The following is a 27800-nucleotide window of genomic DNA, read 5'->3' on the forward strand; positions in this document are numbered from 1 at the left end:
CAAGACCTGCCTGGATGCCTACCTGTGCGACCTGCTGTAGGGAACCTGCTTTGGCAGGGGGGTTGGACTCGATCTCTGGAGGTCCCTTCCAACCCCTACAATTCTGTGAAATCTTCAGAGCATGGTTGGTAAAAATAACAGGAGAGGAAGACGGACAAATAGGTTTTATTACCACCTAAGGAAGAGTGGGGCTTTAATTACGAGTGTGTTTTTCTCACAGTCATTATAATTGAATCATCCCAGAATAGCACAAGATTAATGCTGTATGTCAAATGTCTTTTTTATTCACAAGTTATCTCTAGGAAGATCTACCTGGAGAATTAAAGAAGGTAAATTCAGGGTTCTGGAAAATGTAGTAGAGCTGGTGTTATGATAGAATGTGAATGACATGAAATGGAGGATCAGTTGTTCCTACATAATAGGGATGTAGGGACACTGAACTGCTGTCATCTTACCAAACTTGCCTAGATAATCTGTCATAAACTTGTCATTGAAGTTTTTTGTTTTCTAACAATAATCATTCCAGCTTCCCCATAACTTCTGTTGTTCTTGCAAGTCATGGTAAAGAAAGGAGATAGAAATGTTTCTCATCAGTGTGCTCATTTCTGCACTAAGCCAGCACATTTCAATATTTGCCCATAGACTGTCTTTTGGACAGCTAACTGCTCTGGCTCTTCTGGGCTTTCTGAAAGTGAGGGGCCTGGAACACAGCTGAATGCTTTAGCAGAAGCCTTGCTGAGAATACATCAAGTGGAAGGATTACCTCAGTGTGCACAGCATTTCCTATTCATGGAGCAACTCAGAACTCTAACACAACATCTGAGAATGTCTCAGATTCCCAGCATCTCCCACAGCTACAATTCCACTCATTTCTGACCTCATAAATCATGTGTGACAAATGTAGCTATTTCTAATGTGAAAGATGGGTATTTTAGATTATTTTTTTTTTATGTTACCACACAGTCCATGAGCCACAGCCTGAGAACATCAGATACAAAAATATTCCATAAAGAGAGGCAATGCAAACCATTCATTATGACTTCTCAGTCTTAAAGATAAATCAACTAAAAACACAGGAAGGGAAAATCCAGAGAAAAATGAACAGACACTTAATTTTTCTTTATTTCTGTTTTCAAGTTCAAGATGGATCTTCAATAATTTGCAGCTAAAATGAGTGTATAAAAATGCTCCTTCTATTCTGGTTTGAATTCCTACTTGGATAAGTTAGTTTTTTCCAAATAAAACTAAACCTGCTCTTTCAAATATCATTTCTGTGCACAAATTACAAAGCTAACTCTTCTAATAAGTCAGGTAAAGCAGATTTCAATTCAAATATTAAAGCCTTTTACATTTGGGTAATAGAACTAAAAACACAATTCAAAAGCCCACAGAAATGCCACGCAAGAACTGCAGAACAGAAGTGCACCTTAAAGAGGTAACAGTGTAAACAAACAGACACACAAATGGATATATATGTATCTGAACATGCTGGGAAGATTAGAAAAATTGGCTCTTCATTTTATATGTGATCTTTGTCATTCAGATAACAAAAATGTATACTCAACCTAGTACTTACATATTGCTTAGGCATTAATTGTACTTTCCTCCTTTTCAGTAATAGAACGTACTTCTTAACGTTGCACAGTAAAATTGTGTATCTTCCAGTCAATGTCACACAGTAATGGTGAAATTATGAAATAAAAGGAGGAAGTATGAAGGACAGCAGGCAGTAGTAAAAGACCAAACTACAACAAATTCTGCCTGCTGGTAACTGTAAATTGTCTTTACCCAACCTTCTTTTCAGTGATTAAATTTCTCACATATAGGAATAAAATGTATTTTACATGTATGTACATATCAGAAGAAAATTGTATACATATTTTGTATTGGTACTGCGAAAATCCATCAAAATAATGTTATTTCTATTTAAAACGTGACTACAGTAGCTTATAAAAATCTCACCCAAGGTTGTGTCAGCTAGAAATCCTTTAGAAATCCTCCTGTGCTGACAAGGAATGTGGAAAAATTAAATGGCATTATGTTGTCTGTAGAAAAATTGTATTTCAAAGATTCTGACATACAGGAAGAAAGATGTCAGCAGCTTCTTATCTAATAGTGTATACCTCCTAACATGGAGGTTTTACTTCCTGTATTTGGGCCTTTTTTATTTTAAAGATACAACGTGAAGAACAAGTCCTGCAAATAAGACTATTCAGTCCTAGGAAGGTCAGTGGAAGTAAAGACATCCAGGTGACTCTTTGAGCTTGTTTCTTCCACTAAAACCAGCAGTCATTTATTTTTAGGACTTTAAATTGTCTTGAGTTCTATAGGCTAGATTCTCTCACTCTTAATTACACAGAGTGGTCTATTATTTCATAAGCAAATTGGTCATAGCTACTGGTGGTTGTTTTTAGAAGCAGCAAAGTAAGAAAAACAAATATAACTCTACATATAGAGGCAGGATTCTGGTGTCCTCGATGCACTCTTACTTCTATTAAGGTCATTGGGAACTTAAATATCAAGGGCTAAAAAGCTATCTTAGACATAATAATAGAATCATAAAAATCACCAAGTTTGGAAAAGAACTCCAAGATCATACAGTCCAACCTTCTACTTACCACCAGTATTTCCCACTAAAGTCTCAGCACAGCATCTAAACATTTCTTGAATACCTCCAGGGACAGTGACCCCACCACCTCCCTGGGCGGCCCATTCCAGCACATGACCACTCTTTTGGAGAAGTTCTTCCTAATGTCCAAACTGAATTTCCCCTGCCTCAACTTGAGGCCATTCCCTCTAGTCCTATCACTAGTCACACAGGAGAAGGGGCCAACTCCCAACTCACCACAACCTCCCTTCAGGCAGTTGTGGAGATCATTAAGATCTGCCCTTATCATCCTCTTCTCCAGACTAAATAATCCCAGTTCCCTCAGCTGCTCCCCGTAAGACTTGTGCTCCAGACCCCTCACCAGCTTTATTGCACATCAAAGGTCCAGGACTTTGATGCCATTCTTGTAGGGAGGGGCCCAAAACTGAACACAGTACTCAAAATGTGGCCTCATCAGTGCTGACTACAAAGGGATTATCACTTCCTTGCTCCTTTTGGAACACTATTTCTTATACAAGCCACAGTGCTATTGGTCTTCTTGGCCACCTGGACACACTGCTGGCTCATGCTGACTAACACCCCGAGGTCCATTTCTTTACACACTCTTCCAGCCACTCTGCCCCAAGCCTGTAGAATTACCTGAGGCTGTTGTGAGCGAAGTATAGGAGCCAGCACTCAATCTTGTTGAACTTCATCCTGTTGGCCTCATGTAAGCTATCCATCCCACCCAGATCCCTCTGTAGGGCTTTCCTACCATCAGGCAGATCAACACTTCCTGCCTACTTGGTGTCATCTGCAGACTTCCTGAGGGTGCACTCAATGCTCTCATCTAGGTCACCAATAAAGATATTAAACACAACAGGTCCCAATACAGACTGCTGGGGAACAGCACTAATGGCGTCTCACTAGCTGGATTTAATTCCATTCACCATCACTTTCTGGGCCTGACCCTCCAGCCAGTTCTTTACCCAGCAAAGAGTGTATAATCAATGAATGTACAGATGTTATAGATATACCAAAGAGTTTGGCTAAGCAGTTATTATACCAAAACAGAATAGATAGAATACTTACCCACATCCTGGGCTTGCTATGAAACCCCATAGGAGGGAATCCCAAGAAGAAATCCTTCCCTGCTGGTAGTCAGCTCTTAAATGGGTCCAGGAGAGGTGGAGCCAGGCTCCACCCCTTCCGGCAGCACAGGTGAATTGCCTTCACCTATGCACCCATGGCTGACTTATTGCTCGCCTCAGGTGATCAATCAGAGGTTCAGGCTGTGTCTCAGCAGTTCCCATACAAAGGAGTGTACCTGTCCAAGCTATTAGCTGCCAGCTTCTGCAAGAGAATACTGTGGGAGACAGCGTCAAAGGCTTTGCTGAAGTCTAGGTAGACTACATCAAGAGCCTTTCCTTCATCCACCAGGCTGGTCACTAGATTGTAGAAGGAGATCAGGTTGGTCAAGCAGGACCTGCCTTTCAGGAATCCATACTGGCTGAGCCTGACCTCCCTGTTGTCTCACTTGTGCCATGTGATCTCCCTCAAGATGATCTCATGACCTTTCCTGGCACCAAGGTCAGGCTCACAGGTTGACAGACCTGTAGTTCCTACTTCCCAAGATCTCTTAACAACACTTCTTGTAGATGGGAGTCATATTAGCAAGCCTCCAATCCTCTGGCATCTCTCTGATTGACCAGGAACACTGATAGATGGTGGAAAGTGGCTTGGCAATCACTCTGCTAGCTCCCTCTGCACCCTGGGGTGGATCCCATCTGGCCCAATGGACTTGTGGCAGTCCAGGTACAGTAGTAGGTCTCTGACTGTTTCCTCCTTAATCGTGGGGGATTTATTCTGCTCCCCATCTGAGACTTTCAGGTCAGGGGGAGGAGTATCCAGAGGATAACTGGTCTGATTTTTAAAGACAAATGTAAAGATGGCATGAGATCGATGAGAAATTCAGCCTTGTCATCATCCTCAGTGGTCACATTCCCTGCCACATCCAGTAAAGGATGATAAAGTAGATAATAAGGAAGTTTCTATTCAGAATGAATCAGAAGACTAATGTGTTACAAGAAAAGAGTTTATGAGGTCATTTGTAACTAGACATGGCTTGTATCATGAAGGTTGGAGCCAGTCTTTGAATATCCTGAAGTTAGATTTCAGGATATAAACATGCTTATGGAGCATTGAAGTAGCTGAAGAAACTAACCATAAGCAGGTAGAAGGGCAATGAAGAGCAATTGGCCTTCCCAGCTCTACAGCTGACACACAGATGGAGAACACAGCCAACGTAAGCAAGTAACAATGGATAATGAGGCACCAGTCCAATAACCTCCTGCTAACTGCCTTCACATCTCACACTCTGAATGAGACTCAGAAAAGGCTCTCTGCTGACTGTTCAGATGCAGGCAGGGCTCTCCCTCATACCTATGTGCTATGAAGCATTGCTGCCTTTCCTTCCTCTGTAGTGTGACCCAACACGACATACGCTTTTGGCCAGCACATCAACTGGAATGATTTCTCAGCCAGAAAATAACTCACTGCCAGGACTCCTCTGTCATTGCAGCTGCTTGCCCTAATATTGTTAGGCACCTCTCTGTGGAACAGTGTTCTATGTAACGCAACTTCCTTTTGCCTTCTTTAAAAATCCACTCTACCCATTACACATCATTTATTCCTTTCCATAGCTTTCCCATAGCATATGGGTTTATGCTGTACTCCCTTTGCTCATAAATTCTTTGGATCAGGAGTGGTTTACAAGTTTGGCACAGATCTGGGTTGGTTCACAGTCTGCTCTGCACAGAATAATCCTGCAGACTCCTGAGTGCGTGCTTTCAATCAGATTAGCACATGGCCTCAAACAATGGCTATCCGTTCCTACATGAATGTCACTAAGCTGCTTCAGCCATTGCTTATTGTTAGAGTGAGTCAAGTCCCTTCCTGTCCTGTAATGTTGCAAGCACATTGGCAGAGAGCCACAGGCTGGAGATACATGCAGACTGCACTTAGTTTACTTGTATAACACTGTTTTCAGTACTTTTTCATTCTCTTACATAAAAACCTCACAAAAGATCACTTTCCAGATAGCACAATGAACTGTGGAAGGTTCAGCACAGGTGGTTTTTTTTTCATTTTTAGGACAACTAAAAAGAAATACTTCTTATAAATATGTCTTCTATTGTATGCAAAAATCTCTTACTGGCTCTGGATTTTGCCTTGCCTTTGTGTCAGAACAATCAATAAACAATTACCTATTGCATAGACTTGTTTTCCAAGAAACAATTAAGTAATCATAAACCATAGCAGCAAGTGGTTCAAATGTGGATTGGATTCGGTTCCACAATTCTACTTATAATAGTTTTTCCAAGTGCAAATGGGACTTAGTGCAGTTTGTACATGGATTTTCTTTCCACTGTCATCCATTTGTTATGAACAATTTGTAAATACCTGCTTCAAATGGCCCTCTAAGGATATCCATATATATTTGATGGAGGAGTCAAATAAATTTGCCTACTCTATCTTCATAAAAGAACAAACTTACAGAGAATATATAGTATTATTTCCATATTGAGAAATAGGTTGAATTAATTCCTGTTCTTCACTGCACTGAAAATTTATATTCCTTTTAGCTGTATATTTATGATAAACATGGAGTCGTGTGGTTTGGGATGCATACTGTGCAATTAAATACATTATTCACACCAGATCTATTACTACTGATCAAACAGGGCTAATATTTCTGAGCTGTTATTGATGGAATGTTGTTTTAGAAGTTAAGGTTATTTTCAAGTAAAGTTGGTGATCACTATTTTCCAGTGCCTTGTGAAGTCCATCTGTGTCTCCACATAAGTAAATGTGTCTAAAAATCCAAAACAGACAGAACTTTATCTGCCCGATACAAATAGGAACTTCAAGAGAGGTCAATATGAAACTCACCATTCTTAGGACCTAAATCTGTCCATATATAAAATAAATTAAAGTGAAGTAATATTAATATATAAAAAGGGCATTATGTGACTCACTATATATAAGTGATATATATAGTTTAAAATATATTTCATGGAAGCCACCTGTCTTGCTGTCTCCAAGATATCTGGGTCTGAGCTGGGTGAAAGCGAGCTCTTTAAACATTCAAATCGACTGTAGATTCTGTAGATTTGAAAGTGCACACTCAGTACATCATGTCTAAAAATGCTGGTTCATTTTCTTCATTTGGTGTTTTAAACCGGAATGAGCAATACCCGTTATCCTCCAGTCTCATCCTTCCAGCAATGCAGAACAGAACACGAGTAGCCCACATAGCGCTTAGCAAAGAACAACTGGCACAAATGTCAACGTTTGTCTGCATGGTGCCGCCACTGCCGACAAATGCCATCTGAAGGCCCTGCAGTGTCTGCGGCTGTTTCCTACAAAACATGATTCTGAAGGCACTCAGCAGCAGCTGCCTGCTCTATCCAACACAGTACATCTGGAGATCTTCAAATCATCAGTGACTGACCACATGTAAAGTGCAGCAAAAGATTCTTAGGTCCATCCTCACTCTGGTGTTCCTTTGTTAATTGACACAATTCTTTGTCATCCTTCTGTCACTGGGTCTGTTGTTTTTTGAGACATTAATGGTGACTTCTTTCGTTGACATTTTCTGTGTGTCCCGTTTACTCTGTGAAAGTTTTAAACAGTACAGTCAGTAGTAATACAGTGAGTGGACAGAGCCATTGACAACTGCCTTCTAATTTATGGAGATGGCTCTAATTAATGAAAGACCTCAGCGTTCTCTTCACAATGCAGTGACATGGAGCAACTTTCTTATGCAACAGAGATGTAAACTTTTAGCTACCTTAACGGCTGTGGATATCAGTAGGCTTTGGATCAACCCTTGTGGTTATCATTAGCAATTCCATATGTGTGTATTCTGAAAGTGGAGCAAATCTTTTTTGAGTTCAGAAGTGAAAATTAGGGCTTCCTTTGAATGTCACTTGGAAACAAGTGTAATTAGCCTAAAACAGAATTTTCTCTAGTGTCTCTTAGATTTCAACATGGTTTCAAAATAACACTTATTTCTGCATATATTTAAGACACATATACTTGCATATAAGACCTCTATATACCTTCCAGAGCTTTATCAGCTTATTTCCAAATATTCAGGAAAGTCCATCTGTCTGGGGCATGCAAGTGCAGTCCTAATTTAAACTAACCCTTCTTCATGTCTTAGTTTGTCTGCTTGTTTCCATAAACAACGTGCTATAAATCAGATAAGTGTAGCAAAGGACACTCATAACCAGACAGATATAAACAGAGAATGGAGATAGGTGTTTTTGACAATTGCTCTTCCAATGTTCCATGACACAATTTGCAAATGTAGATAATGCCAAGTAAATGGAGTGTAATTTGCTTGGTAATAATGTTAGAGGAAATAATAATAATGTTAGAGGTAAACTTCCACTGACATGAATGGAAAGTATGTATCTGTCTGAGAGCAAAACCTGGGACTCTCATAGACCAGCACATATTACTTCTCATGTACGCAAGCTGAATACACCTGCTCCTCTCCTGTCTGCTCTCCCAGTGCTCTCTCACACAATGATTCTCCAAATGCTACATATATCACAAACATCAAGTAGGTTATTGTCAGACAGTGACATAACCTGGACTCCACCTTTGTTTTTGAGGTTGATGGACCTTCACTGTTACTAGGACTGCTTTCATCAGCGAAATCTTTTACTTCCAAGCCATCTTTACAGTATGGTATCACAGAATGCCAGGCTGGGTGATTCCGTTCAGAGCTGGGTGCCGAGAACCATGTCCTGCCATTACCCTCATGAGAGAATACTAAGTTTTCCCAGACACAGCCCACATCATATTTCCTGCCTTTCAACACCACAAATTGAACCTGTCATGTGAGCAACAGTATAAAGAAGTGGAGGCTGTAGAGCATGACGCCTAAGAGAATGGGACAGAGGAAAAGCAATTTACCCCACAAGCCAGTGGGAGAACCCAAATCTCCTGTGAGCAGCATGTGCAGCATCACATTGCTTTCTACAGCATTTAGGAATAATAGGAAAAGTGCTGTCAATGTGACTACTCAGATGAATGAAATGGGCACATTTTGAGTTGAAGGGGTGGAAATAGTCACCTTCTATCCACCAGGCATCTAAACTTTGGGTATCTGAATTGGAAACCTATTATCTTATGCTTCTCTAAATACTCAAGAAATTGAGATTCAGAATGGCAATTCAGAGCTGGAGCCTGATGCAGGTAATATGCCTTGCAAACTGGAGGAATTTGCATTTCCTTTTTGGCTGTAAGAAATTTAGACAAATTATCTTCCTTTCTTAGATGCACATATTTACATATGTAGAATAATGTTAACACCTTACTAAAAGTGCTACAAGCACTAACTGATGCTAGGGTTCAATAATACAAATACCTTACTGAGTGTATCTTAACTAGAAAAAGGTGGAAGGATGCATTCAAAGCCATGAAGTTCCAGGTCAGGAACCTACACTTTGCTAAGTCCAATTATAGTGAACATTCACACTGTTAATATGTTGTGGAAGTTTGCCCATATTTCCTAGTAAGTCTAAATTTTTCAGTTGCTTGCAAAATTAGAAAAAAATGTCTTCCCTAGCAATATGTCAGATATACACCATAATTCTCAAGTGAGGCCAAGTCTCTTTCAAAATGGATTAATAAAGATGTCAATTGTGTTCAGCCACTTTCAGACCGACCAATAGATTTTTATCTGTGGGCTAATGTTTATGACAGGCATTTACGTTTTTTCTTCACAGCAACCTGTGTTCTAGATGTCGTGCTGATGTATGACATGTACCTCTATTTATGGAGCTGTGGCAAGCAGCAGGATTCGTGTCACTGGGAAATGCTTCTGCTCTACAGAAGCGCAGCAGGTAATACAGTGAAGGTTTAAGATAAGCACAAAGGAACCAATCCAGTGTTTGTTAAAAAATCCAAGATAGAGTTTAACATAGACTGTGTTTTCCATTTGCTTGGACCTCAAAGCCTTGCTTTTTCTTGCATGGTCATTACACCGGATGATCCTTCTACAAAGCTTACAATAAGTGAAGAGAGAAAGAGGCAAGATCTGATCCAAAACCTAGGGACATTGCTGAAAGGACTCCCATCGCCTTCTTCAGACTTTGCATTCAGCCATGAATGAACCATGCAGCACACACAATTTCAGCAAAGCAGTAATGAAGGAAAAGCACATTCCCTTTCAGATTATTGGTCCAAACAATTTGCACAAGACATGACGCAGAGGAACTGAGCTGAAAAACAATATGCTTTTTCTCTTTTTTTTTTTTGCCATAACAACTGCTAAATTATTCACCAATTCTGAGACCATTCAGGCGTGAGACATCACCAGAGATGCTGGGCCTAATCACGCTCTGGTGTGGTGCAGTCATTGTACCTCATCCCATTTTAACTGCAACCAGGAGGATTATCACAAAAGTGACGCTGACTCAGCTGAGGCCAGAGCCCAGCAGCAGGCACACAGCTGCACTCTCACCTCTGCTGCTCGGAAGCTGCTCTGCCGTGGTGGCCCAGCTCCAGCGGTGTTCACGCACTGAGCCCCACTGATGGTCCTCTTCTCAGTGCTCAGAATCCCTGTGGTGGCTGGCGTTGTGGTCCCTCCCGTCTGAGTTGATTTGCCATCCTCCAGAATACCTAGTGAGGATATGGAAAATTGTCAATTAGTTCTGAGCAGTGATTGGTAACTGTGGCTTCTTCCTATTTCACCCCTTTTTGTGACAGTACAAGCCAGAGAAGGCACTTCATGGTACTGTTCTGAGAGCATCCTACCTCTTTTCGTAGCTTTGTAGTTACATTTTGGATTACTTGCCCTTTCTCCTATAGTTCACCATGGTACATTGGCTCAGAAAAGATGGAAAATGGGTTAATGAGTGTAGTACATTGGTTGCAGCTCCCCATCTGCTTCAAACATTGCGACTTCCCACACACAGCAGTCTGCACGACCGAGGGTTTGTCTCAGGACCCGGAGGCAAGCATCAGAGAGAGCTCCCCTTAAAGCTCTTTCACTCACAGTAAATGTAGGGCTTAGAAGTGACCATAACAGATGCAACCAATATGGATGGGAAGATTATTTCTGGCCTCCATTTTTTTAGCCAGAATTGGAGGAAAAAAACTCAGGGAAAATACATTTCATACTCTTTTGAATACCAGTAATCAAATAAATGACTAATTTACATTCTGCTCTAGCTGAGTGGAGAAGACAGGCATTGTACAGTATGATACTGACCAGCCTAAAAGAATTTTCTCATTTTATTGCATTAACAAAAATCAGTTCTCATTTATGGGGAGTGAGAGCACTGTGTCTGGCTACGACACCAGTTCTGAAATCCAAACGCAAATTGCAAGTGAGATGTATGACTGTAGCTCTTTATTTTATTTCCAACAAAGCTTGTTTATGAAGAGCCTTATCAGAATAAAGTTAACAAGAAAAACTGACATATAGATTTACTAACTGGCAGTGCAGATATCAAAACTGAAGAAGCAAGGAGTAACAGATTCTAAGGGAAAAATACATGTGAGGAAAACCCAGGACAACTCGTTGCTACTTGAAGTGTGCATTGCATCACAATCATGTGCATTCTGCCATGAATCAGGTGGGAATCCAAGCACACTATTAAGAATATTGAAAGTGAAGCAAAGTAAAGCCTGAATTATTCCCCAGAGATCTGTCAGAAAAGCTGCTTTATCAATAGAAAGCAACATTGCTTTCAAAGGCAATGACCGAAATCAGTGAAGCTTCACCCAAATATCCAAAGTCGTGGTTTTGAAAATATGTAAAGCTGTGTAAGATTTATGAAGCCGAAATCACTTCCCTATGCAGTCTTGCCATTGCACTTCCCTAAGCAGTCAGAAGATGGTGTTAGAGTTTTCCTAGGACCGCTTCATTTGTGGTGGTTACTGAGAATAATGCTAAATTGTCTTTTTTGGTAGAAAAAAAATACTGATTTGAAACTTGAAAATGTTATAGTTTATTTATGAAATTAAAAAAAACCCTTGCATTCTGAAGCTGCATTCTGCTGCTAGGTATAAAAACTAATGCTGTTCTTACATATCTACAGGTCACTTCTCAGAGACACCAGTAAGCCGTGTCTTCTGCATCTCCAGAAAGTCCATCTCAACTTGAACTTTAGGTCCTATGTCTTTTCCTATCACTCCACAGTGCACAATGAGAGAGAAGAGTGTCATGAAGCAGTACAGACTGATGCAACACAGAAAATCAGTTTTCAAGAAGGAGAGGCCAGTAGCTAAGCCTGAGTATGAGCTCTAAACCACAGCACAGTTTGTTTAGTCACCTTCCAGTGGAGCTCTGTGAACAAGCTGAAGCACAGCTGTGAACAGGCAAAATGCGCTGGGCATTCCCTACTAATTTCATTAATTGAATCTTGGACATTTTAAGCATATATGAGTTTTGAGATTTTCATTCTATGGAATTACCTTACTGAATTACTTCCTACCATGTGTCTCTTTGTCTACCTGGCCTCTAACTAAGTTGTCTTGTGAAACAGCTGTTCACTGAACAGTAGCTTTGTTATTAGGCACAGTTTATGTCTTCTGGTGTCTATAGAACAACTTTTCTTACATCAGTACATTTTTGGAGGCTGATGGAAGATCTCAACCCTGCAGATGGTGTACATGGTTCATTTTGTGTCCTCTGCTTGTCTGCAATCCAGTTCTCATCTTTTGCAATGTTAAGACATCAGAAGTGAATGAGGTATCAGCATCTGAGTCTTCCACTGCCACTCACTGTATATTTATGAAGGTGACCTCATGGTCACCAATCCTAGATGATCTCACTTGTGCAACAAGCTTTCTTATTTTATTCTGAAAGATGTTTGCTGTTCTGAAGTTAAGAAACTCCAGACTGCAAACCAGAGATGATGTTACAGAAAAGATAGGAGCAGATTGTTGCTTTTTAAATAGAAACTATTTTGCATTGCTATTTGGGGTTAGTCACAGTACACAGAAAGGGAAGAGCTGACTTCTCCTGCACAGTCTGGAATTTGCAACCTAACAGGCTGGTAATACTCAGCCCTGCCTCAGTGTCATTTAAAGCAAGTTAACTGTCTGGTTACTGATATCAGCCCCACAGTATGGGTTCAGTAAATATCCTTCACAGACTGTCACTGTAGAGCTTTAGTAAAAATATCACTGAATGGGCTCAGTAGTGTTACTTCTCTCCTGCAGTCTGTCAGGACAACCCCTGCCAGAACTCTGTGGGCCTCCTGAGCCCAAGGAAAATAGTAGATCCCATCACAATGCTCTGACAACTCCACTTTTTTTAACTTCACATGAACTGGCAAGTCCAGAATATTCTTCTGTCTCTGCTCCCAAAATCAGGGTTTCTGAGTGGTTATCAAATCTCCATCTTCTCCTCAGGAATGACAAACAGTGTTTGGTCCCCTTGATGGCTGCAGGGAGAGCACACACCAAGCAGCCCCAGAAATCCTAATCTCACTTTGCAGTGAGAACTGCACTTAGAAGGAGTTGTTTTCCTCCAGCAATAGGACAGTTTCAACTGGCCTTCTAGGCTGCACATGCAAGTTAATGCTTGTATTTCTTAGCAATTCTGATGAAATCTTTTAGACTGTAGTTCGACAAACACCTCTTTCAGTAGCATCAAGGGAAAAAAAAGAGCTTATTTTTAACTGAACTCAATCCCCAGGCTTCATCATCCAGTGACGCAAGTGGTAGCCTTGGCACAGCTTAGATGGTAATGAAGAAAGCAGAGAACAGCTGGAGCTGGGATGGTCACACACAGCTGAGCCCACTTGCCCAGCTACACCTTCTTACAGAGCTGCCTTGCTGAGTTACTTAGTCCTTCAGAGGTCTGTTCATGTTGCTCCAAACTATCCCAGAATCAGGGGACACATATTTACTTCATCCAGTCAGCATGGATTCACCAAAAACACTTGGTGTGTAACAGGAGAAAGCATCCCAAGACTCCTAAAGTTGTTGGTGTGGAGAAGGGACGTGACAGACTGCTTATACAAGTCTGGTGGTTTAGACCAAATTATCTTCAAATAATCTCTTTTTTTGTTATCTATGAATTCAGAATTTGAATAATTTTGGAATAACAAATTGCACGTTTCTGCTTTTTTGTTTTCATTTTCCAATTAGAATATTGGCATAAAATACTGTTTGAACAGATATGACAGTTTAGAAAAATTTGGATGGAGTCAAAAATCAACTTCAGTTATTTAATGTGTCACATAAAAATTAAAATTGGTCTCTATGATATCTGTGCATCTTCCAAGTGTTCCACAACTTAAAAGAAGGGTATTTAAGAGCAATTTCAAGAGCTGTATGAATATGAAGTGAACAAAGAGATACCTGAAATGAAAGGTGTCTCAATAGAAGCACAAAGACCGGTGGTGTAGGAAAATTTGTCTGAAATATATATCCTACATGAAGAACAGAAGGCCTATTAAAGGTAATATAAACTCGTAGAGCAGGACAAAGGAGAGAGCACACCATACTTCTCTCACTATCAATGCAAAAATTCAATGGTCTTTTCAGGCAGGCTCATATAAGCAATTGCTTATATTGCTTATATAAGCAATATATACATTCTTTATACCAAATAAATAAAATTAGCCCTCCAAGAACCACTGCTGCTCATACCTAATAGTTTATCAAAGCTCAGAGTATTCAGAGTCATAGTAGGAAGCAGAGTTTTTCCAGTCTTCATGGGATAACTGCCTACATTCTTCACTGTAAGTAATGAAAAAAATCAACATGTACGAGCAAAGATCAGAATTAGTCTTTAGAAGGGGGAGTCTGTAAGCTTCAATCATTCTGTTACCTTAGTTCTACCCCAGCTCTAAATCTCTCTTTGCTAAATAACCATTGCTACTATCATCAAGCTCCTTAGTATTTCAGACTTTTAAGTCATGGATTAGAGAGGGACAGGACACTGCTAATGTTGCCAAGAAATTTGGAAGGGGTTTGAACAGAACTTTGAGAATAAATGATTTCCCATATGTTTCTCACGCTGTTCTCCTCCCTGGAGTCAGAGGATCAGGTGGTGGCAACAGCTGGACACAAATCTGACCGCAGTGCGCTGCAGGTCTAACCCAGCACTGTGCACCCTCTGCTGTCCTGTGGCACAGTCGTGAACAAAAAGCATGGGATTGTTCAATGGTCACATTTATATCTTTGCAACTGACTCAGCCAAACCAGTAAGGTTGCACTTTCTGGTTCAGCAGCGCCTTTTTTTTTGTTTGCTTATCACGGCTGTTATCTCCTGAATTATGCATAAGATACCGGTTTGCAAAATGCCTGCATCATGTGAAAGCCAGGCACACTGCACTGTAAAGACTCAGAAAACGTGCAGTAAAGAAGACTGAACGCTGCTACCACAACATGCAGCTGCTTCCAGAGAAAATAGGTATTTGGTGTCATCACTGAGTTCCTTGCTTTTAATGACACATGGATAATAAGTATACAGAACACTGAAATACCTGTCTTCTATGTCTGCTCTCCTGATTTGAATCTACTCATGCTTGGAAAAAATATGCATCTGCACGACTGTATGTTCTATAACATAAATGCAGTATGGAACAGATCCTACTGAGGTGGAGAGGAGGCTGTGAAATCATTGCCTTTGAAACAGAAGCCTGAGGGATGAGGCCACAGGGCCATAAACACCACAGTAGATTTTTTTCCCAACAAGGAAGAATTTAGAAACTTTCAGACATAACAGTGAATCTGTGTGTGAGGATGAAGGATCCAGGAAATCTGCAGAAGGAGGGCTTGTTGGGTCAGGAACACGCTGTCAGAAACAGCAATCTGTGTTTAGAGAATGAGCAAATATAAAAATGCAATACATTTACTGCCCGGGCATTCAGAGAATCCAGAGAGATTTATCTAAACTCTACCGTGATGCAAATTGCAGAAGGTGAAGCAAGACAAAACAGAAATGTTTGCATTTCCAGCCATGGGCCCCACACTACCCCCAGCTCACAGCCTGCCCCAGCACTAGGGGGCTGTGCCCCACAGCCTGCTGCCTTCAGGATGCTTCTGGAACTTGGCTTGTCCTAGGAGCAAAGGCAGACACATTTTCTGTTTGATGTCTTTACCTTCAGTGCTAGCGAAGTAGGCAGTAAGTACGAGGAATATGAGAACATCTATGTTGATGCAGGACGAGAGGACTCAGATAACACCTAATAGACAGCAGAGGGCAAATCAGACTTTGATCCTCTTCTGGCCATGATTTTGTCACATTCAGGAGCCTTCATATAATCACAGAATGGCCTGCATTGAAAAGGACCTCAAAGACCATCTAGTTTCAACCCCCCTGCCATGGGGTTGTCAATATTACTGAGAAGCAGCATAATGCAAGGGTTTCCACCTTGGCCTGTATCCTGTATGTCTTATTTGTGGTACACAACCCAAGGCCATTACCTTCTGGGGTGGTGAACCTCAGGAGGTCACTACTTAGCAGACAACACACAGTGGACCCATACAGCCCCGTATAGCCTTACAGAATTATGCTCTCCTATAAAACAACGGCATTAATTCTGTACTGAAGGAACCTTTCTGGTGAATACTTTTAATACTTTTAAACGTATGCACAATGGGGTCCTGATAAAATGGAGAGATCCAGCACTCCATCTCGGTTTGCTGTTTTCCTCTTTCATTTCATTTCTGAGCATCAGACAAAAAGGATTCTTAGAGATCTGTACAGTTCAAAACTTCTCTTGTAATGCTATTTTGAAAGATGCCCCTCAATGGTAGATAAAAGAAAATTTTGAAAGATTCCAATACTGGAGTTTAATATGCACAGGAATAAACAAGCATATGAAAAACAGCTCTGAATGTCTAGACAAATTTACTGCTGTCATATTAAGACTTCTGCTATAGAATATGCAGAATTCTAGCAGACAAGGGCAGCATTAAAGCTGCAAACCTTGATATTCCCTGAATGGTTATTTCCCAGGTACAGGCAGATGCTAACTGAGTATTGGTATGTTTTTGTTTAAAATTATCATCAGAATCATGGTACAACTGCCTTGTAAACAAGCCTGACAATTCTGCAGTGTGTATGAAATGAAAGGTGAATATAAAATTTGTATTTATACCAGATAAAAAAAAAGCACTCTGAAACCATCTTTAACAACATGCCTCTTACTGCAAAATGCAGATCTGGGTTTTAGATTTGTTGAATTGTCACATTGCATGGAAATTTGAATGTTTTGAAGGTGTGGTGATCATTTCAAGAATCAACCCAAGGGATATGGAAAGGAAAATGGACTCCTTCCCCAAATAGTAATGGGAAATTGGCTTGATCCTGAAGGGAGGATAAGGAATGTAAAGTTAAAAGAGCAGTAGCAGTAATCAGGGAGTTAAGAAAGAACTGAATGGCAGAAAGGCAATGGAATATAATGGATGAAGAAACGGTTTTAATACCTGGAATGGGAATGATGAACTGAATTTTCACCACAGTGTGGAATAAGAAGTGGTAACATTTTGGAAGAGCCTTTGTGTATAAGGAGAAGATGAAGGCATTGATGGCTGTGTGTTTTTTAAGCCTGGGAAAATCTGGAGATAGAAAATATTAAGAAAAATACTCGTGCTTCACATGTTAGAAACAGATCACTCATGCTTCCAAAGCAAAAAAAATCAACATACAAATAGCAAAACATCAAAGCAATTTTCGTACTACTTCACCTTAGAAGAATAGATACATAGCACACAGATCTGCTTCTGCATGTGCTGAGATATGTGCAATGTTTCAGTACTGTCTGTGAAAACTCACCTTAAAAATGATGCACTCCATGCATAATGCCTTACTTCATGGCTGTAAAAACTAAGTCTGGTCAGTCTGTTTATCACAACTGCACCCACCCTGTTTTAAGGGAGGCTGAACAGTGGCTTCGAGCTGCAGATGTTCTCATGGCCTACCCTTGTCCTTGTCCTTCACACGGTCCTTAGGGCTACGGTAATGAAACATCACTCACTGTGCTTTAGAACAGTTGCCAGAACAGAAACAGCTAGTATTATTACCATTCTCATTGCCTAACTAATCATGTGTAGAAGCTTAAGATGAGTAGATTGTATCATTTCAATTAATCATACCCAGGAGCAACAAATTATTTAGACAGATTAAATAGAAGTCTTCATGAAAAGCAACTACAAGCACATGACATTTGAGCTGAATTGACACTTCAGTATTGCTCTCTGAGGTTCAGCAGCAGGAAATCAAAGCAGGAGGTTTCAGGTAAGACATGAGATGTATTTTAATGATGAGCTACAGGTATAATTTACGATAGCTTTGGCAAAATGTCAACAACATACAAGTTGTATATACAGCCTGAACATCCCATATGGGAGTTAATTCCAAAAAGACCAATGGCTAGATGATATTTCCAGCCTGGATATCCTGGATATCGATGACTTAATTGTCTCACGGTAAGATTGTGGTCATAAAATCCTTTGGCTCAATCTATCTGTATGTGTGTGAAAAACCAGTCACTCACATTTTGTGTTCGTCCTAAAATAAGGGCAGTGGTTGTGTTGAAACTGAGTGTCATCCATCGGCTGTTAGCAGTCTGCTGAACAACTCCATGAAAGTTTGTTCACCTTTTCTCCTGTCAGTGACTCAGAATCACTCAGACGTGAGTGGCAGAAATTCATACTTCCAGCACAGCAAGTGTTAGCTGGTAACCCTCCTGATGGCTCCCCTGGGAAATGCTGGCAGTTTACAAGAAGAACAACCGCAACGTGAGAGGAACCAGAGAGAGGATAATATGCACCTGAAATGTACAGAAACAAAACAATACGTGTTGCCAGAAAACTGGTAAAAGCATCAGTCAACCAATTGAGGGGTTGGTTGATTATTTTGCTCTTCAGTTTCACCTTAATAGACCAGCCTGAACCCATCATCTTCCAGGAAGAATGAGAGGCTGAACAGAACTTTTCTCATCAGATGCTTAAAATTTAAGGCTCAGTCAAGCCAGCAGCAACTCAAAAACTATCTGTAGGCTTTCAGTGCATTCAAGAAAACCTTACAATGGAAAATCCTGCCTCGCAGCCTAAGCCATTAATGCTACCAGTAAAATGTTGTTCACCATTTACCTGTTGTTTTACTTTTAACCTGTATTTCTCCTAAACAGAACAGAGAAAACACTGTGGCAATCTGGGGAACAGATTATGCATGTGCTCATCAGATAATACAATTGCAAGAGGACCACATGCTTTGTCACAGCACAATTAAGGAAGAAGCCGTATTTTTCATGCAGGGGTACATGGTACATAACCACATTATGCATCTTCTGAAATATTGCCCACATAATCTAGAAAAGAGTGCCACTTAATGGGAGCCAAACAAAAAGCTGTATAATCAAATCCTGGCTTTGATCATAGGACTGTTAAATCTTACCTATTACTGTATTTCAGTTTAAAATAAAGCTGAGTTTAAATCTCAGCATTTTTAATTGCCATCAGTTGATTTCATTTTAATTTGAAAAAGTACCTGAGAAAAAAAGTGGCGTGAGTGATATGTTCTGGTTCTATTCAGAAATATGTTTCTAGACTTGACCAGAGGTATCCAGATTTCCGTCACTTAAGTGCTGGATGCTGTGTACTCAGTGTAGAAATTTAGGAAATTTAGTCCATGGACAATGAAGTAAATTGAACTCTGTTACAAGTTTCCAGCATGAAATACATTCTCCTGCTGCTTTGAGGCTGGCAGGAGCCATCTCTTCAATCTTATTCCAGTTTTCAGTGTTAGTTTTGAACTATACAATCCTACACTGAAAAATACACCATTTGTGCTGGCCAGAAAATGCAAGTTCATCCCCTTGGAACAGAAAAGTAAAAAAAAAATTTACATGTCCTGAACTGGGCTATAAAGGAGGAGAGAAAAAGGAGAGATTTTCCAACAAAAAGGACTTTGCAGAACAGTTTCCCTCTGAGAGCCCTGCAGGCAGCAGGTCTCATTGATGAAAGCACCTGTAGGGGAAGAACCAGCCCTGGGCGTGCTGCTCAGACACTGCTCCTCTCTCACCACCCCTCCGGCAGCTCGTCTGCAGCTAATGAAGCCCCGTGGGCAAGCACTAAGAACATCCTTCTTGTCAAAGATTTCAAGGCTGCAAGAAGGACTTTTTCTCTAGAAAAATCATCCAGAGAGAAGGTTCCAAATCACCTCTGCTGCAAATCCTCTCGACTGATGCTGAGCAGACTTTCTCCTTCCCATGAAATCCAAATGTCCATGCACACCATTTTTAGTGAACTTATTTTACCCACGGGTAAATGACTATGCTGGGGTAAACTGTCCTGGCAGGTCTGCTTGAGGCTGCAGAAGGGATTTAGCAATACTTGGCCGTTGTTTGAGGGAGTATTAACCAGAGGACAAGAAAAAGGCATCACAGTATATTTAAAAATCACAGCCGGTTGGGGTTCATGTTGAACGATCCACCTCCAGTCATTTCCTATACCAATAATGCTTAATGCAGCTAGCAAAAAAAGCAGGCTGAAGCCTCATAATGGAAGCCTTTTTCTTGTCTATCAATTATATCTGATAATTCTAATGAAATTTATCTTGCTACACTCTCCTTTTTATATGGCAGTTGATATTTATTAATGAAGAATTCATTCAAAAATACTCTGAGATGGAGTTTGCTTATTTTTCCCCACCAGGGATGCACTAAATATCACTGACATCTTTATACTGAACAAACACAACACAACAAATAAGAGCACCCACACACCAGATAATTACACAGAATGGCAGTAGTGCACAACAGGAGCAGCAGTCCCACCCAAACTATTTTCCTTACACAGCCCCCAAACATTTATTCTGTAGCAATTCTCCCATAAACCAGCAAAAAGTTTAAGTACATGTGGTTTCAGAATCAAGATTTTTCTCCATGCTCAAAATTAAGGAGATGCCCCATTTCAGGAGAGAGGTGGGGAGGGGTCTGGGGACCCAGGGGCAGAGAAGGAAAATGTCCCTAAGTTCTTTGACAGTACAGTGAGATATTTTGCTGATGGCAATCTGTATCTCAGTGCTTGCTCTTAAAAAACATTGTTTCAAGCTAGTGCTGAGTTCGATGCCGGGCAGAACTCAAATGTATGTATGGAACGGAGAGTGGCAGCACTGAGCACTTTCAGTTCAGTGCGTTGACCACTATCGCTTAGTACACAAGTTAGCCTTTTAATTCTATTATTTTCCTGAATTGCTATCTAAAGCTCTTTATAATTTCCTGAGTCATTGACTGATGCAAAGATGTTTTTTTACTGGCGAAGGCTGCTGTTGTTTTCCCATTCCTGAGGCAGCAGTGCAGCTGGGCAGTGTACTCATCCCATTCCCTTTTCTGTCACTTCAAGTGGACATGCTGTAAGAAGTTTATCTAAAGTCACTGAAGTGTTTGTGAATGATCAGTTTTTCTGAAACAGCCATTTCTCAGGACTCTTTGGCACTGGGTTTGTGCCCCCAGCCCTTCCAATGAGGTTTGCTGCTTCCAGAGCACGGCACAAATGGCACTGGCAGCTGCAAGATTCTGGGTGGGCTTCACTGCTATGTAAAGAACCAGTCTTCAGTTCTCCCAACCCACTTCTCACACCTGCCCAAACCCACTCCACAGGGGAGGTTTCCATGTTTGAGAAGACTATTGTCCCTCCATGCAAATGTTAACACGCAGGAATCATAGAATCACAGAATCACCAAGGTTGGAAAAGACACCAAGATCATCCAGTCCAATTGTCCACATACCACCAATATCTCCTCATTAAACCATATTCCTTAGTACATTTCCTAAACATTTCCTGAAGACCTTCAGGGTTGGTGACTCCACCACCTCACCTGGCAGCCCATTCCAGCACATGACCACTCTTTCAGAGATTTTTCCTATCATCCAACCTGAACCTCTCCTGTCTCAGCTTGAGGCCATTCCTCCTACTCTTATCGCTAGTTATGCTGAAGAGGCAGACCCCCACTTCACCACAGCCTCCCTTCAGGCATTTGTAGAGAGTGATAAGATTCCCCCCTGTGCCTCCTCTTCTCCAGGCTGAACAATTCTGGTTCCCTCATCTGCTCCCCATAAGACTTGTGCTCGAGACCCCCTCCAACGCCTCAATGGCTTTCTTTTAGTGAGGGGCCCAAAAGTGAACACAGCGCTCCAAGTGTGGCCTCAGCAGTTCTGAGTACAGGGGGATGATCAGCTCCCTGCTCCTGCTGGCTGCACTGTTTCTGATACAAGCCAGGATGCCATTGGCCTTCTTGTCCACCTGGGCACACTGCTGACTCACGTTTAGCTGAGCATTGATCAACACTCCCAGGCCCATTTCTTCCAAGGCGCTGGTGTACAAAGTTGAGCAGACACATAAGAAGCCTGCTTATGAAAGCTAGATGATAAACACTAGAAGCAAAAACTTTATTTCTCTGAGAAATACCCCATGTGCTATATTCTCCCTTCTCTGTGTTGTTTTTTTTGTGTGTGTGTTTGTGACTTTGAAGGGTTTCTTTAACTGTCCTCCATCCAGTGTCCAGTTACAACTGAACGTGAAAGAGACCATATCCAGAAATTACAAGTAAATGGGTTACCTTAACTAATACCATATGACTGTATCTGAGATCGGGAATAAGGCAGAACATGGAGTTACCGGAACGTGTCTGCAGTCTGGGAAGAATCTCTGTTCATTCTGTGCAATTCTGAGCTGCAATAAGATTATCTCCTTAAAATACTACATGCCAGAACAGCTGCTGTAATTGTTCTTAGGCATATCAGACTCTGAACCAGCCAGCTCATAAGCAAGCAGCAATAACAGGCATAGGAGCACGAAGGGATAGTGATATACCCCAACACACTGCTACCACTAGCAAAGGTGATCGCTCTCTGGCTCTAAAGCCAAATAGGATTGCTTTTATGAAATACTTCTCTGCAGTCTGCATTACAAGAAACAACCTGCTGCACAAAGCAAGTCCTTCCTCTATAACCCACCGGCCGCTTATTCATTTACATTAAGATTTAACTTCATGTTTACCTGGTGGATGAAGCAGGCGATGATTGCAGCTGTGGTCAAACTGATCCGGGCTGTGTTGTCATGGTGACAGGCATTCAACCAGCCCCAGAATTTCCCTACAACTGCAGTCAGTCTCTCCTACTACAAAGAAAGGAAATGCAATTTTCAAAAACTTCTATAGGAGAGGTTGCCAGTAGAGCATGGCGTCCTGTGCGCTGTGCCCCGGCCACGGGATAACTGCAAAGATGGACCCGCACTGCCAAGCTCCCTGCAGCAGGCACTGAGCACCCAGCTGCACCTTTCACCTGACAGAAAAGAACTGGAGTTATCCATACCTGCACGGCTGTGTTAGAGCCGGTCAGCAGCCAGATCACAGGATACTAATGGCATTTCTCTGCTATGAGATGTGGTTTTGCTACAAGATATGGTTTAGTAGATTAGTGGGTAGTAATGGTGATAGGAGGACGGTTGGACTAGATGATCTTGTAGGTCCTTTCCAACCCTGTGATTCTATGATTCTTTGAATTGATTTTTTTTTACAGTATTCTTTTTTTTTTTTAAATAAAGGACTCCATTCTGCTCCCATCTCATTGCTGCTTTGTAAATATCTTCATGAAACGATAAACTGTGGAGAGTGTTTTTCTTTAAGTGCTTCTGAAGAACAGACTTTCCTATAGAAATAGCACAAAGACAATAAAAAACAATTGTCTTTGCTTTTAAAGCCTTGACTGGTGCCGTGAGCAAGGCAGTGATAAAAAATACATGAGTGCTTTATTAGTTGAGGCACTGAACAAATGAGTTCAGAGACAGTCGATACACAGCTTCTCAGTTCTCATACATGACATTCGTTTTCATTAGTCGCTACGTCATTAAAAAATTAATTACTTGTGTTTGTGTTCCAGCAACAATCTCCAGCTGAGGCTGGGGCTCACAGCGCTGTCGCTACAGGAACACAGCAAGGACAGAGCCTATCCCAAGGAGACCGCAGCACTTGAGCTCACCCACGGCTGTGAGCTCTTTCTGCCACGAGGCAACACGCTGCTTTATCCAATCTGAGGCACTTCCAGCAGTAATGAAGAAAAAATAATTGAATGCAGAATCCTAATCACTGGAAACGGTAATAGGGTGGGACAGCGTAAGGCCTGCTTGAGAAAAAACATGCAGTTTGTTTGTTACTGTTGCTACTTCATCATTTTATAAAACACTTCTTCACTACTGGTAGGAAGTTGGTAGAATGCGTCTTAACTTCCCAGCCTACGGCTTCTGACCTGACTTCTCCCAGTGTAACACAGCAGAAAACACAAACGTGTGCTCAAACACCTCACAGCTTTCGTGCTTTTTTTTTTTTATTTAGTTTAACCTTTCACTGTGGTTTGCTTGTGACCTGTGCTGTCTGCCCTTGGGACCAGTCTGATCCTGCATGTTCTCCCTTCCTTGTGCAGTCATTCCATGTGCTGACACCTCTACCTGGCTGCCCAGGCTGCCCAAGTGAGAGAAGGCAGTTTGTGCAGAGGGCTGCAGGGCCCAAGGAATGGGGGCCAAGGCAGAAATGCAGCCTGTTATTTCCCCAGCTATATCCTACACAGCAGTCAAATCTCATGAAGAGTTGTCAGCTGGCACATCGACGGGTGTCTGTAGAAGAAGCCGCTCCTTTGCAGCCCCATTTGAGTTTCCATTTTTTCTCTCCTTCCTGGAAGCCATTCACCCTATGAACAGTACAAAATTTGATGGTTTAAAAGGTGTCTTTCAATTTCACCCCCTGCTGTGCTTGATGAAGTTGTTTATTACTTTTATGCTGCAACTCACCCTTACCAGCTCACCCTGCTCATCCCTGTCAGGGGCTCAGCACCGTGCTGCAGCAAGCTGCTGTCACGTCTTTGTGGCTGCTAGTGATGGTCCTGAACCCAAGAAAAGTTCTGTCTTACTTTAGCTATGTTATAACAATTGCTATCATCCCATATGTTTTCTCAAAAAAATCCAAACCAAACCAAAAAAAAAAAAAAAAAAAAAAGAAGAAAAATGTGAAGATATTAAAAAAAAAAAGAACAAGTAGGGAAGTGAGTAAACATCCTAAGAAAGGATCAACTGAAGTAGGAACAAAGGAAAAGTGAAGGGAAAATTAAAAAAGAACTGAAGTATGACTTCCTTTTTAATGTAATGAAACTTCATCTCTCTTAATGCTTTAGTAGAGATTCAGACATCTGGCTGCATAAATACATGTAGTTCCAATGAAAGTAGGCATGCTAAATATGTTTCTTGAGGAGAAGAATATAATGACATTTTGGGGTGGGATGAGATTACCGACATTAATACATGGCAGTTCTTAGCCCAGCCCTCATTACTACGCTCATTGATTCTGCATACCGTGTTTCTTTCACCACTGAGTATTTTGCCCCTCATCCAGTTACAGAGGTTTCCTGTGTCCAGCTGTGCCAGCAGTGCATCCCTCTCCTCAATGCCCTGTTGTCCTCTTCTCCCTCCCTTACTCTCTTGTGCCTCTCCTCGTTCTGCAGTTCCCAGCTCTCACAGTGATGCCATGTTTTCCTCCTGAAGCCTCAAAACCATGCTTGGCCACTTTTGCCCCTCCGGTTGCTGCTTCCTTTCCCTTTCATCTGTAAATCCACTCAGTGTGCAGTTTCTGGAGCAACTCTCCTCACTCCTTTCCCTTCCTACTCACACACTGCCCTGCAGCAGCCCTTTTGAAGCACTCCTGGACTTTCCAGGTACCCTTTGGGGTCACCATGCATCCTCAGGCTTCCTGTGCTGGCTGCAGCCAGCCCGGCTGTGGTCAGGGTGACTCTCCCTTCTGAAGCCATCCTTCCTTTGCCTATCAGTATGTTCTTTCCTTATTCTTTACTCTCTTCTGCAGAAGAGATTTTGTGTAGAGCATTTCTCATCTCCAAATCATTTAATATTGCATTTTGGAGTTGTCTCTTGTCCTCCTCTTATCTCCAGTATTCTCATCTGTAAGTTCAATTGTTTCTGCGTAGAATGATTATTGACCTACCCCTTTCTCACCTCCTATTCAATATCAAATCTCAGGCTGTATCTGCCTTCTCTTTATAATCTTCACCCACCAACACAAATTAAACATGGCTAAAATAACAATAAGCATGGGATACCTCTTGCTACATCCAGCCTTCACTGATTAATTTCATGATTAACACCATTGCCTCCATCCAAGTTTCCCAGTCAATATCACCTCAAACCTCCTCAAAATCCTTATCTAACTTTTTATTTTCCATACAGCATTTCCTATTCCAACCCACCTACAAATTCTCAGTTTCTCATGGGATTTCTGTGACGTCTCCCTCTGGTCTCCAGGAGCACACATACCCTTCCCATCCCGCCTCCACATTTTGTTTGGTCTTCTGCCCTCTCCATCTGCCTGTGCTGCCCACCCATGGGAGCTTTTGGCCATGCACATGACCTCTTCCTGGTGCCCTGCAGCTCAGTACAGAAGTCTGTGAAGTTACCCTCTCCCACCCTGAAGCTGCCTACAGGCATTTACTACTATGTACACAAATTACAATCAATCTGGGCAGCAATCCTTGTCATGTTGTGTTTGTACAACACAACGGATTTCTGCACCTAGATTGAGATTTCCAGACACCGCTGCACACTGAAAGATTCTTAAATCAGGAACCCCCCATCAGACCAGAGCTCCTCATTCCCTTTTCCACCTCTGTCCCTGCTGTAATGCCACAGGTGTACAACTGAGAACGTTCCAAGAACCAAGAAACTCAGATTTGCCAGCCAGCACATTGGCAGGACACCACTTGATCAATTTTGTATTTTGGTTATCACTCTGATCTTATGGCACCTGGAAGAAGGCTGGTGCATCACCACCTCTACGTCATTTTAAACCTATTTCCTAAATGAGCTGTTTTACAAAAAAAAACCCAAATATTTCACAGCAAAAAGGCAGAGTTCTCTTCCCTTCCCTCTGCCCTACTCAGACACGGAGAATCTCTTCCCGCACACAGCCGAGCACGGCTGTCCGGTCCCTGCTGCACCCCCAGAGAGGATGCTCCGGTGCGCAGCGCCGCAAACCCGCAGCGTCCTCCAGCCCACACTTCGCTGCCCTCATGCCTTGATGGGAGCAGGGAAGAGACAGCGGGTAAAGCACACAGTCAGCCCTACACACACCGCGAACCGAGGGTACAGACAGCCCTATGCACACTGTGTAACCGGGCACATGGGGCACACAGGGCGTACAGCCAGCCCCACAGCTGGGACACAGCCAGCCCCACAGCTGGGACACATCCAGCCCCACACCCCGCACTCAGAAGCCCGGCTCAGGGCAGCCCCCGCCCGGCCCCGCTCACCGGCTCTCCCCGCGCCCAGCTCTCTGCTGCCGGGCTCGGCGCCGCAGGGCTCCGGCGGGCTCTCGGAGTCGGTGTTGGTCAGCCAGGTGGACTCGGTTTCCCGCGTCCAGCTCTCGTAGTAGCGAGGCTCGATGGCGTCGGCCCGGCTGCCCCCGCAGCCCATCGCGGCCGCCGCTCACAGCCGCCGCCCCGGCATCATCGCGTCGCTCCCTCCCAGCGGCGAGGCACGGCCCCGGGCTCAGTACGGACACGGCCACGATCACGGCACGGGCCGCTTTCGCTCCTCGTCTCCCACTCGCTCACTCTCTCCGCCCCATCGCCGCCCGGCGTGCTCTCCCCACTCCTCCCGCCTTTATCGACTCCCTCGGCCGGCCTCCCTCCCTCCCTCCCTCCCTCCGCTGTCCCCTCCCCTCCCTCAAGTCTCCCTCTCAGAGCCCTTCCCCTCTTCCTCCTCCCTTCCCCCCCCCCCCCCCCCCGGCTTCCCCGCTACACCTTGCCGTGTCCCCGTGCTCCTTCCTGGGCAGGCCGGTTCTTACAGAGCGAGCACGGTGCAGCGGTCCTCTTGGCCCGTTTCTGCAGATCGCTTTATGTACCCGTTTTACATACATCACAGAACCACAGAATCACAGTAGTTGGGAAGAACCGCTGGGGATCACTCAGCCAAACCCCTCGCTACAGCTGCTCCCTGCAGCAATCGCACAGGAAAACGTCCAGGTGGGCTTTGAGTATCTCTGAAGAGAGGAAGTCCAGAGCCTCTGTGTGCATCCTGTGCCAGTGCTCTGTTACTCTCTCAGCAATGAAAATCTTCCTCGTGTTTGTATGGAACTTCCCGTCTTGTGGTGTCTGCCCGTTCCCCC

The 27800-nt window shown here is 42.6% G+C and overlaps 1 protein-coding gene across 6 annotated transcripts in view; it reads right to left on the minus strand.

Annotated features, from left to right (window-relative positions):
* Positions 1-27292, minus strand: part of BAALC (BAALC binder of MAP3K1 and KLF4) — a 41762-nt gene extending 14470 nt beyond the window's left edge. Inside the window, exons 1-4 of one of the 6 annotated variants that reach the window (XM_048939047.1) lie at positions 18130-18303; positions 17060-17191; positions 10128-10285; positions 1105-7262 (exon numbers count right to left, since the gene is read on the minus strand). In XM_048939047.1, the coding sequence (XP_048795004.1) occupies positions 7158-7262; positions 10128-10285; positions 17060-17191; positions 18130-18187 (453 nt within the window). In that variant the 5' untranslated portion in view covers positions 18188-18303 and the 3' untranslated portion in view covers positions 1105-7157. Of the gene's footprint in view, positions 1-1104; positions 7263-10127; positions 10286-17059; positions 17192-18129; positions 18406-26943 lie in introns of those variants that run through there. The other 5 variants (XM_048939049.1, XM_048939045.1, XM_048939051.1 and 2 more) reach the window with 5 other exon arrangements.
* Positions 27293-27800: the final 508 nt, after the last annotated feature.

This window comes from Lagopus muta, chromosome 3 (assembly GCF_023343835.1).
Source record: "Lagopus muta isolate bLagMut1 chromosome 3, bLagMut1 primary, whole genome shotgun sequence".
Classification (NCBI taxonomy): domain Eukaryota; kingdom Metazoa; phylum Chordata; class Aves; order Galliformes; family Phasianidae; genus Lagopus; species Lagopus muta.